The sequence below is a fragment of the Cyanistes caeruleus genome, chromosome 3 (genome assembly GCF_971803275.1).
Source record: "Cyanistes caeruleus chromosome 3, bCyaCae1.hap1.1, whole genome shotgun sequence".
In the NCBI taxonomy this organism is placed as follows: Eukaryota; Metazoa; Chordata; class Aves; order Passeriformes; family Paridae; genus Cyanistes; species Cyanistes caeruleus.
In genome coordinates this window covers 112020925-112033024 of record NC_141703.1, presented here as the reverse complement: position 1 = coordinate 112033024, position 12100 = coordinate 112020925, and the positions used below count along the sequence as shown (strand labels likewise).

At 42.4% G+C, this 12100-nt stretch overlaps 1 protein-coding gene across 2 annotated transcripts in view; it reads left to right on the top strand.

Moving 5' to 3' along the window:
- The first annotated feature begins 11243 nt into the window (after nucleotides 1–11243).
- EPHA3 (EPH receptor A3) overlaps nucleotides 11244–12100 on the top strand; it is a 177399-nt gene continuing 176542 nt past the window's right edge. The window contains exon 1 of one of the 2 annotated variants that reach the window (XM_086883592.1): nucleotides 11244–11509. In XM_086883592.1, the coding sequence (XP_086739718.1) occupies nucleotides 11383–11509 (127 nt within the window). In that variant the 5' untranslated portion in view covers nucleotides 11244–11382. The remainder of the gene's footprint in view (nucleotides 11510–12100) is intronic. The other variant, XM_086883593.1, reaches the window with a different exon arrangement.

Genomic DNA, 12100 nt, shown 5'->3' with positions numbered 1-12100 from the left:
ATATGAAATACACTAATATTTCTTGGGAGCTCTATTTTAAGCCTTCCTCCTTCCAGTGCACCCTTAACTTTTGTAGTGGGTTTGTAACAAATTCCTTGCTTCTGATGGAGTCATGTTCATCTTTTTGACCCATGAAATAGCTTCAGAGTTCTGTCCTCAATATTTAAATGGTCACCTTAAACCAAAAAGCCTACAGTTCCCAAAATACACGATGAGAGACAAGAGTCCTGATTTCTCTCAGTCAAATCTCTTTATCCCCTATTTTCTGTTACACAAAGAAAACCATCTGTCACGTTGTCATTAAACTTATTTTTCTAACAACCACAAAGTAGAAAAATATCTGGTAAATTGAAGTTGCCTCAGTCTTTCACTGGGTTTATTCTTTTTTTAAATAACTGGACTTGGTGATGTTAAAGATACTTTCCAACCTTAATGATTATGTGAGAGCATTTATATTTTCTCATTATTAATATACTTTGATTTGAATGTACAAAGAGTTGACTGGAAAGAAGTAATGGAAAATATATTAAGCAAAACCACAAGGTTTCTGAAATGCAGGAACCAACAGCCAAAACTACCATTGTGCCTCCTGAGTTTGAAACACCAAAGTCACACTCCTGGCATCAAATTATACATACCTTGAATTTGACATCCTATGTTTCTTTAGGGAACTCTTAAAATATTAAATTTCTTGATACAGACTTGAACCCAGTATTATTTAGCTACAGTTCTGATTTGCTGCCAAAAAAAGAAAAAAAAAAATATTTGAAGGTATTATTTTCCTAAATTGGATTGTCTGTTCAGGCTAAGGTGTGTAAGGTCCAGAAATGAGACACAAGTAAAAGACAACTTTTCATCTCTTAATTTTCAGGGCTGTGCAGAATTCTTTAGTGGGAAGGAATTAGAATAATTTTCAGCACATGGAAGGGAGAGGAAATTAGAAATCAGGAAAAAAATCTTTTCCCTATATGTTTTGTGGGTATCTGATATCAGTTCAGTAATACCAGTATTTTTATTTTTTTTTCATTTCAGAGTCTATAAGGAATTAATTAAAAAAATAACACCAAAAAACAACAGAAGTGGCCACATTGAGTTCAAGTGAGACTTGATATTTACACTCAAGATTGAAAGTCCAAAATGAAGAGCTTTGTAAGGTAGTAAATTGTGTCCATGATTCATTGCCCAAAATAACACCTTGCAAAGGAGATGATGTCTGAGATCCCCCAGAGATAAAAGGAAAATCTTCTGTGATATGATTGGCCTCTGCCTCTAGAAACCAGCGTGATTTATAAAGTATTTTTTGCATTAAGGCAAGGGATGGAAGAATCGGGTGAAACAGTGGCAAGGCTTTATAACAGAAATCTTATTTTCTGTCTTGGCTTTTAAGATTAAGCCTCAAATTTTGTAACACTTGTGTCACAGCACCACATAACAACTTTCAGAAGAAACTGAGTATTTGGCAGTGCAGAAGGCAAACTGAGTTCTCTTCTGAGAATATGAAGAAGTCATTGGGGTGTCTGCAGGTTTACAGACACAGTGAGAAGAGTCTCCAGAATGAAGTATCGGTTTAAAACCTTACATTTATTGCATCATATTCTCCAAGATTTCACGGATTTGTTCGGCACTTGGAGGAAAAAAAATGGCAAATGAGATAATTGTCCTGCAATTATTGACAGAATGGGAGGCTCAGCAGTAGGAAAAGTAATCTGGAATTCAAGTCAGGGTAAGGGAAAGTCATTAGCTATGCTGTGTAAAGCAGACATATACAATCAATGTGTGAATGTCACGTTTGTCAGGCCAAAGTGATGGGAAAAGACTTCTACTAAAAGAGAGAAAATTGAACACATCTATAACAGTGCAGGATAGTTCATATCCTGTTGTAATTGCAGTGCACTTCAAGCAGAATGAGAATAGCAAGGTGGGAGGGGGAAGAAAAAGTTCTCCTGAGCTTTACAGCAGCACTGGAATGTGTGAAAAAGGTAAAAGCTCAGAAGGTGATGCTGGGAAGAAACCTGAGGCCAAGCAAAGATCAGGAAGATGGTGTGGGGGAAAAATAAAAATAAAAATAAAAATAAAAAAGCAAAAAAAACCCAAAGCTGAATTGAGCTTTAGGCAGCCAGGGAGAAAGTATCTGTAAAAGAACCCCAGATGGTGCCAGAAAGAACTGATGGTTCTGCTCCTTCTGTCTGTTAAAATGTGTCAAGTGTGCAAGATCAAAGTGCACATGGTGATTTGATGGCAAACAGAGACATGTTAAAAAATGAAGCTACTGTGGGAGTTTGGATATGCATTATTGATAGGTGTGTATTGGGTAAGATTTAAATATTGCTTTATTAAATATTGCTGCTCGGTCTGGTTGTGTGAGGTGACTGATGTGCCAACAAGAACAATCCTTCATGGAGGAAAAAGCTGAAAAAACCCCCAAAACTGAAAATGAAAATAATATTACCTCATTACCAAGCCAGGAACCCCAGATTTATTTCAGGCTGTGCCAGGTAAAAAGTCTGAAAGCTTCTGAGTATGCACAGAAGAAGGAAAGTTTGAAAGTGTGGAGCAGTTCTTGAATTCCTGAGGTATTCTAGGTGCTATAGTTGTAGTAACGATGATAAATAAAATTTGTGAATTAAAACTACAAAGCACTGGCTAGCAAGAAGGGAAGTAACAGGTAGAGACTTGCCAGCTCTGTACAGAACTTTGTGGGGGGACAGAGGTGGGGACAGTTTGCTCCAGTGCTGTGTTTAAGGCTGCTCTCCCCCACCATCTCTGGTGCTGCTGTGGGTTAATCTAAATGCTAAAGGAGCTGAAAGTGGTGCAGGAGAGTAGAGAATTCTGTATTCCTGCAGTCAGTTTGGGAAAACCTCTCCCTTCCATCTCACAGGAACAGAAACACAAGCAGCAGCTTCTGTGTGTAAAGGGATTGAAACAGTAAATTTTACAGCACAATTCATCAGTGGCGTCAGTCAGATTTAGGAGAGAGAGCAGGTTTTAGCAAAGCTGCACAGATTGCTGTAGCTGAGGTCAACAGCAAGCTCCTGGTGCTTTTAAAAATTGATTTTACTGAAATCTTACTCAATTTTCTTAGTAATAAAGGCCTCCAAGGATTTAAACTGCTGTAAGCAAAAGCAATGTTTGGCCCTGTTCTCTAAGTAGGTGTGGCTTAGCTCCATTACAACTCCAACTCAAATAATAACATCCTTCAAAAATGGAGTGCCCTTCCTAAGATTTCAGTAAGCAATTTTTTGTTTTCTCTTGTAAAAGCTGGGAGGTCATAAGCTTAAATTCTTAAAGAAACCTATTTACCTCCTTTGCAAAAAGGCTAACATGATGCCAGACAACATATGTGGAAGGAATATAAATATATTTGCTTATCTGACAAAACCAGTGAAGATTGCTTAATTAAAAAAAAAAAAATAAAAGAAAAAACAACAAAAACTTGGCAAAATCAGTATGTTTGGTTATTTAATTCTAGACAAGACATTTGAGACTGTATAAAATAATAGAAAATGCTGTCTTTATTATTCTAGAACTCACAAGAATCTTTTACAGTCTTCTCAGGGAAAACTAAAGGGCAGATGGCCCAGCATGTATAGGTTTGAAACTGATACAACAGCAAATTCTTTAGAAGTAGGTGGTTTTATAACTTGAATTTTAATTAAAAAAAATAAATAAATAAAATTAACCCCCCAAACCAAAAATAATAATTAAAAAAAAACTAAACAAAAAAACTACCAAACAAACCAAACAAAACAAGAAAAAGAAACGAAAAAACCACCCCAACAAACAAAACTCCCAACCAACCCAACTATTAGGACCCATAATATAAAAGATCTGACCCTCTCCTCTGTCCCCTCTGGCTCACAGAGCTCAGGCTTTTGCGCTGTGCTGGAGGTGTTTGCAAGATTCTCCATCCTTAAGCACAGATGGAGGTTCCATTCCTCCTTCCACTTTCTGTGATTTATCTCAGGGGTTCTTACTCCTGTAAATGCTGCAGGTTTTGTTCTCTCCTGGGCAATGGTAATAATTCACTCAGCTGCCATCTTAAAGCAAAGTATCATTTAAAAGTCCCACTAAAGGGAGCACATCCATAAACCCAGCAGAGTACACTGGGTTTGCACGGATTGGGTTTCAGTAAAACCTTCCCCTCCACATATCTGACAAGTTCCTGAATTTTTTTCACAGATCTGCTGCAAGTCATATCTTTTTTTTTCATTTTATGTCACTTTTGATGAGTGTACTGTTTTCTCAAGAAATGCTCTTTGATTCTAGTGGGTTTTGGATTTTTAGTTTTGCAGTTTGGCATGCCACTAGTGTAAGTTCAGAGTAGGAACAGAATGGGGACTATTTTCTGCAATTATCTCCAGCTTTTACAATAGTATGTTTGTTTGTTTGTTTTATTTTGTTTGGTTTGTTTGGTTTTTTCCCCGTTTTATTATGGGGATTTTTTCTATGCATTTCCTACAGCTCCCTTTTGAGCTAGAATATTTAGGAAAATCCTGCAACCCTTTGTAATAAATTTCCCCCACAATAGTGTGCAAATTATTTTATACAAAATATTACTTCTTTCTTTCAATCCCGCTGCTACTTCCCAGTTACAAAGCTGGTGCATCCAAAAGAAATGGTTGAATACACACTAGTTTGTTTCTTTCATTAAAATCTCTAGAGATTAATTTAATTTCAATGCTGGTAAACCTTTTCCAGCAACTTTAGTTTGGTAACACAGATGACAGAGGCTTTCTCTATTTCTTGTACCAAAAAAGTAACTCACACATTCTTCCAGGTTTTGGTGACAGCTCCAATGAATGAGGGAATCTCTTTAAGCAAATGTTAAACATTTAAGTCATGAACTGTCTGTCATATGAAAAATAACCCTGATGAAAAAAGGGGTTTTAAAGATTGAAAATTTAGTTCAGATAAATCAAATCTTTTCTGGCAGTGGGAAAAACTTTTTTTTTATGTTCAACAAGACAAAAAATCTTTGTAATACATTCTCCTGACATAGACAGTGCATCTCCAGCTCAGAATAAGAAATGTCTGCATTTCCAACCTTCTTTGGTGACTTAGAAAGATGAAGGAGCTCCACCCTTCACTATGGAGCTTCAGCTGGCTACAGGACTGGGGAGGAAAGCCTAAAATATCATAAAATATCCCATTTAATGCATAAAGGCTGCTTGACTCAAGGTTGACAGACTGTCCTGCTATGGGTCATTTGGGCTGGAAGAATGCTAATGAGGTATAATTATTTATTGCATGTGTTGTCCAACAATTATAAAGAATAATGTTTAGATAACGTTAGCTTAGCCTTCTGCAGAAACTGCAATTCTTCATTGCCCAAGTGGCCAAGGAGATTAATAAAAAGCTACCTCATGCTTTCTGGCAATGTAATTAACTCATTATAATCAAGAAGAAAACTCTGGAAGACTTGAGAGCTTCTCAGCACGCATGGGGTGAGCTGGGGTGATGGGTCAGGAGGATGGGGACCTTTCACAGAAGCTGAAGTCATCCAGCAGCACAGGTGTGACTGCTGAGAATGTGTTCTGCACCCAGCTGAGGGGTGACAGTACCCAGCTGACTGCAGCTGGGGAGAAGGATGCTTTAGGGGTCTGTAATTAGGGGCCACCTTGACTTTTCTGGTATTTTTTTGCTGTATTATAATTGGAGGCTGAGAAATGTTGGTATAAGCTGGGCACAGGAAGAACTTGCTCATGGAGGAACTTCTGAAGGACCTGTGTACCCTGAAAAATTCTGAGCTCTTAATTCTTACATACGATGCTGTTCTCAGTTTCCAAGTTGATTAATGTCCCCCCAAAGTCCTGAACAAAGCAGCTTTTGAAGCAAACAGGAACTCTCTGTCTCCATGCAGGCATCAGAATTGGGAACAAGCCTTTGCAAAAGGATTGTCCCCTTCTGAATTCTGATTTTCCTCTTGGGTGGTAGCATCTAGTCAGGAATTAGTAACTGTAGGTACAGCACACAGTCAAATACACACCTTGCCATTAGGAGCGAAGGTAGGAAGTGATTTTGTGCTTTGATGCTGGATGTGAAGTTGAGGATTCTAAGATAATTCCAGTTTATGGTCTTTTCCCCATCTTTTTCTATCCCCTGATGTTTCCTTGGATGTGGTGCCAGTTCCATGAGATAGGAGAAAACTTTGACTACCAAGGAGGAGGTGAGGTGATTTGAGAAAAAAACACCAAATGACCAGAAAAGAAGAAAGAACCTCAATCATTTGCAGAATCTCAGGTATTCTTTACTAAGGCAAAAAAAAAAAAAAAAAAAGAAAAAGTATAAGACAATCGACTGTTAAATGCAAAAGGCTCCTTGTGGAAATGAAACTGTTAAGGAATTGTCACATGTTGTGAATGCAGACTCTTCAGAGTATTTGAGTTCTGCTGTTTAAAATTGCAGTTGGCCATAAGTGTTTCTCTCTGGCAAAAATAGACGACCTATTTTGCTGTCAGTGTGCAAGCCTGGCTCTGCAAAGACAAGGGAATTCTTCCAATCCAGCTCAGCCAGATTACGAAATTTTGCCTGTGCGCTCTCCAAGTGCATTCCCCAGGTTGGATGTTGATCCCTGGTATTAGAAGTACTGTCATATTTATTTCAAAATATGTCTGCCCATTTTTTGTCCAACACTACCTTGCACTTTCTTCTGCAAAAAAAATAAAAAACAACCAAAAACTGAATGAGTTGAAATACATGACAATAAATAATTTCATTTCTTAGTTTTCTTTTTTTTTTTTTTATTTTTTGGCCTTACAAGAGAAATTTCTGAACGTTCTTTGTGACCTGCAAGAAGAAAAACAAACTGATCCAACTTATCATTACACACCTTATTGGAGGTCTGCCAGTGTCTCCATAATACAGTCTGGTTTTACAGGATTCATGGATTTCTACTGTAAGTGCTCCATCCTAAAATTTGGCAAGCTCTTTCATGGTAGCAATACTCTCTCCTGCACATAAATGTTGCTTTTCTATGAAAACTGGCAGTAATGCTGGTGAAGCTCTTCTTTTATGGCTTCTATAGATTTTTGTTTACAGATAAGTAAATTCAGTCTAAGTGCTTGGACTGTCACCTTTTTATTGCATATTTAACAAACGATTCAGACTTTATGGGGGAAATTTGCAGCTAAACTTCATTTGCATCTTGCTTTTCTACCCTTTTCCATCTCTTTACTTTTTTTCATTATGGGATTGGTGTGCAGTTGTTTCATAGTTACAAGTTCAGCTTTGTTGCTTCTCAAAGCTGAGTTTTTTATGCTGCCTTGTTAATCCATTTGTCTGGATTTTCACATAATTATTATGTAAGTATTGATTAGAAAGGGCTATAGCTTAGCTTTACATGACTTATTTAAAGTAACTTTTCACACTTCATTATCATTTGTTTTTATTGCATCCTGCCTTTTACTCTTCCACATCCTGCATTTCCTCATCTGCTTGCATTTTCAGGGCGACACTGTGCATTAGGAGACCTTTGAGTTATGCTGTAAAACCTCTCCCAAAGAATATTTAAACCAAGTAAATCTGCTTGGTGGCTCCTGGGAGGGTTTTCCTTCCTTGGGCACCATCTCCAAGACTGGCCCATGTCACACTTAGGATGAACTCAAGCAGCAATGCTTCCATTTATAATACATTTTACCTGAACACTAAATAGTTAATATAAAAATAGATGCATACATATATACATATATATGTGTATATATATATATATGTATATATAAAAATATATATACTGAGGTGGTTATTTGCAGGCCTGATTACTGAATGGTTTTAGAAAGCTGACCCTGTTATGATTTATGTGGAAAAGTTGAAAAGTTTGCTGGTCTGTGTGAAGGGAGGTGTATCCACATCACAAACAAGAACCTGCATGAATAAATCCCAGAAACTGAGGGGGAAATGTTCTCACGCCTCCCAACAATCCCATGGAGGCACAGGCGAGGCATCACTTGGGGACCATTGTTCTGCCTCCTCCCTGAATAAATGAGGGATTGTCCAGCCACCTTTCTTTATGAGTAGTGAACCTGTCATTAATTCTTTTTGTTTGTTTTTAAGGAAAATACTTTAAATCTCTACGATCAGAAGTTTTGTGTCATTCAATTAATTAAATGACGCCACTCGACAGCCATAAACATTAAAAAGCTTCTTGGAAGCAGGTTGTGGCCCAGTCCATTGGATAAATTGATTGATTACTTCTGTGGCTATTCCTAATAATCTGTAGCATTTTTTCATTAGGCAGAAAGTTGTTTTCCTATTTAGTATGCAAACGTGGGATCCGGAGCATTCTGCCCATGTGTTATGATTTCTTTTTTCCATTATACAATCACAGAATGTGTCACCTCCCTGTTTACAAAAGAAAAATGTAAGAGATAAAATTTGTGTGTAGTAAGGATTTTGATCTTCAATATATTAAAGAAATTAAAGCCCAGGCTTGGCAGAAAATCATAAATCATAGTTATGTGTTTCTCCAGAAGGATTTTATGGATGCTAGGGCAAAGATATTACCATGTGCACTCTGGTTATGTAGAAATGCCACTAGAGGCTATTTTCTTTCTTCAAAGGTGCCCTTTAAGCTCATAGAAAATTACTCTTAATAGAGTAAACATGCAATTTGCACAAAACTAACACAATGTGCGTCACAGAGAAAAAGCCTAGTGAGAAATATGTAATGAATTTAATCTTTCTTTCCTGCTGAGAATTTTCCCAGGTTTGATTTCGGAATTTTTTTCAAGTGAAGTTTTTAAAAAATGCATTCTTTATTTCAAAATTTTCCAAGTATTTCTGCTATCCATTTTTTCATTTGAGAGATTCATTTTTCTTTCTTAAAAGTTTGATACTGTAAAAGTGCACTATATGGACTGTGTTGCCCAATATCCTTTTTATTTCTGCATAAGATGACTCCACTGGTGCTATGATATTTACAAATCCAGAATGTGATTGCTGTGAGTAACCTCAAAAACTCCCTTCTCTGGAAATATTTTTTCCCCTAACTGAAAACAGAACTTTGTTGGGTTTTGGGTTGATTGTTGTCTTTTTTCTTCCCCAGCCCCCCAAGCCTCCAGATTTGTCATCTTTCTTCACCCTTTTTCTTTCACCTTTCTCTCACACCTTAAGAAAACATAGATTTACATGAAATCATGAAAGAAAGATGTGGCTTCAGAGAAACAAGCACTAGTAGTCCTGAGAACTTAGTAGGGTTTCAAAGATGTATCTCTGTTGTATGACAGAACTCAATGAAAACAGCTGTGTATTCTATAAAAGCTGAGGAAAATGTTGGCAAAAAAACCCTTCAAACTAAAGCAAAATAGTGTTGTTGTTGGTTTTTTTTTTTAACAATTATATTTTGAGGGATGTGAATTTCTGGTCTTTTTGCTGTGGAAAAACATCTTAGTCCAATGAATGGAAAGGTGTGGTGAAATGAGACGTGAGAAGGACAAAGGAGAACAGGAGATGTTTTTCTCTGGGCCATGACCAGACCACCTGCTTCTCTCTCTGCCCTTGGAGGTTTCCTGCCCAAGAGCTCTGGCCATTTTTTACATCTTTTGGAAGTCTGACCGCAGAGGAAATGGTGTAGATGGTGAATATGAGTGAAAGGAAGGGTTGGAGACACAAAACAAATGGTATTAAGTCTGATGATTCTTTAATTTGTTTGATTGGATAATCAAGCCTGGAAACAGGAAAGGAAATTAATTTCATGTTAATTTTTAGTGCTTATGTCCTCCCCTGTGCTCTCCTGAAACAGGAACCTGTCTGAGATGACTTCTCACAGCCTTGTCCCTCCGTTGCTTTGGCTTCCGTACTTTTCCAACCCCTTCAGTGCAGTGCAGACCTTGCAGAGTTAAACCAGATGTTTGGGGGGTGCCAATACTGAGAGGAGAGACATTGGCACAGGTCCTGTCTCGCAGCCAGGGAAGCTGCATCACTGCAGCAGCAAGCTGGTGGTTCTGTACTGTTTGATAAACCCAACTCAGGCTCAGGTGCTTCAGGCAGCAGCTCCCAGTGGCCTGCTGGCACTGCTGACCCTGAGGACACAAGGACACACGGGGCAATGAAGAAGGAGGTTGTTCAGATGTTTACCACGCTGGTTTGAGAAACACTGGGGATCGGTTTCTCTGCCATCAGAGATTTTTGATGTTAACTCTGCCACGTAGCTCCACATCTGCTGCCAAAGGCGCCTCTCCTCCCATCCTGTTGCTTGCTGTGTGTGCAGACAGCGCATGCATTCAGAACTAGACTCAGTACTGTGAGGATGCATAACTTTGGTTTGGAGTGAAATATTTATTTGACCTCAGTATTATTCAGATATTTTCCCATTTTCCACAGAACCACGCTGGGTGGCTCTGGAGACCTGAGACAAGTCACTTGGGAAGGAAGTTGTCCATATTCTGAAAAAACCATCTCCAGAAGGGGAAGCTTGGGAAGCACTGCCCTGCAGTGATTCCCCCTGAGAGCAGGAACAGCAGCATCGCTCGCCTGTTTGTCTGCTCCGTGTTCTGACAGGTACTCTGGGGCCTCCGATGGGCTGCAAGGACCCAAGGAAAGGTGCTAGCATGAAGAGAAGGCTTCTAAAAAATACTCCTTTTACACATCGTATGCTAGAGCAGAGCTACACACACCTACAGAGAGCAGCTCTTGGGTGGGGGCCCCTGCTTTAGCGATGGCAAAGTCAGTGTGTGTGTTTGGAGTTGTGGCCCCGCGTGGTGCAGGCTGCGCCGGTCACGGCGGGCAGCCGAGGGATGCAGGATGCAATTCGCGTTTCTCCGGCAAGCCAGCTACGGCTGCAGCCCGAAACTCCCGGGCTTTCACCGCTGCTCTGCCGCTGCATTCCGCCCGGGAGAGCCCGCTCACTGGGCACGGCCGGATCCCGGCTGGCTGCAACACCCACCCGAGCCTCCCGAGTTACGTGACTCGTGTCAGCCGCTATTGCAGAGCTCCGTGTGACGGGACATCTCCCGGGGCTGGGGCCGGGCTCAGGGACATCTCCCGGGGCTGGGTCGGGCTCCCGGACATCTCCCGGGGTTTGGGTCGGGCTCAGGGACATCTCCCGGGGTTTGGGTCGGGCTCAGGGACATCTCCCAGGGCTGGGTCCCGCTCCGGGGCATTTCTCAGGGCTGGGGGCGGGCTCGGGAGCAGCTCCTCGGTCGGGGCCCGGGCCGGCGCTCCGCGGGCGGGGCGGGCGGTGGGCGGGCCGCGGGGCGGGGCGGGGGCTGCGCGGCGGCGGCGGCTGCGGCGGGGCCGGGCGGGGGCGGCCCCTCCCGGGCGCAGCGCGGAGGCGGGCGCGGGGCATGGTCCCGGCGCCGGGGCCGGTGGCGGCGGCGCGGAGCGGGCGCGGAGCGGTGGCATGCGGCGCGGAGACATGCGGCTGTGCCTGCGCTCTGCCCCGCCGACATGGACCGCCGCCGCCGCCTGCCGCCACCGCCGCCGCCGCTGCTGCTGCCGCTGCTGCTGCTGCTGCTGCTGCTCCGCGCCGCGCTCGGCGCTGCCGGCCGTCTGAGCGCCCGCCCCGGCAACGAAGGTGAGCCGCGGCACGGCCGGGTGACCCGTTTCATCCTCGTTCTTCCTTTCCGCTATTCCCCCCTTTCTCTATTTATTTTTCTTCCTTTTTTTTTTTTTTCTTTTAATATTTTAATTTTTTTTTTTTTTTTCCCTCCCCGTTATTCCTTCCTCATCCCGCTCCCCTTTAGGGTGGTCCCGTGCGGCAGCGGCTCCTCGCCCCGGGAGCGCGGGGATCGCCGTGGCACAGCGCGGCCGCGCTCATCGCCGTGCGGGGGATGGATGGGTGGATGGCTGGATGGGTGGATGGATGGATGGATGGATGGATGGATGGATGGGGATGGGCGTGCAAGCAGCCGCCCTACCCTCCCCCGAGCAGAGTTGGCTAAGGCAGCCCGTGCCGCCCCGGCCCCCGGCAGCGATGGGCAGCCGGGAGGCGCAGCCCCGGGCCAGGTGGCACCGCGGGGAGGGGAAGCGCAGCCCCAGCGGAGCCGCAGGCCCAGCCTCGGCAGGTGCCCCAGCCCCCGCTGCCACCGCCACCCTCAGCCCGCTGATAACTCCCAGCCTTTTCTCCGTCTGCAGGCCAGGTGGTTGCGTTAGTCGTCCCGTCTTT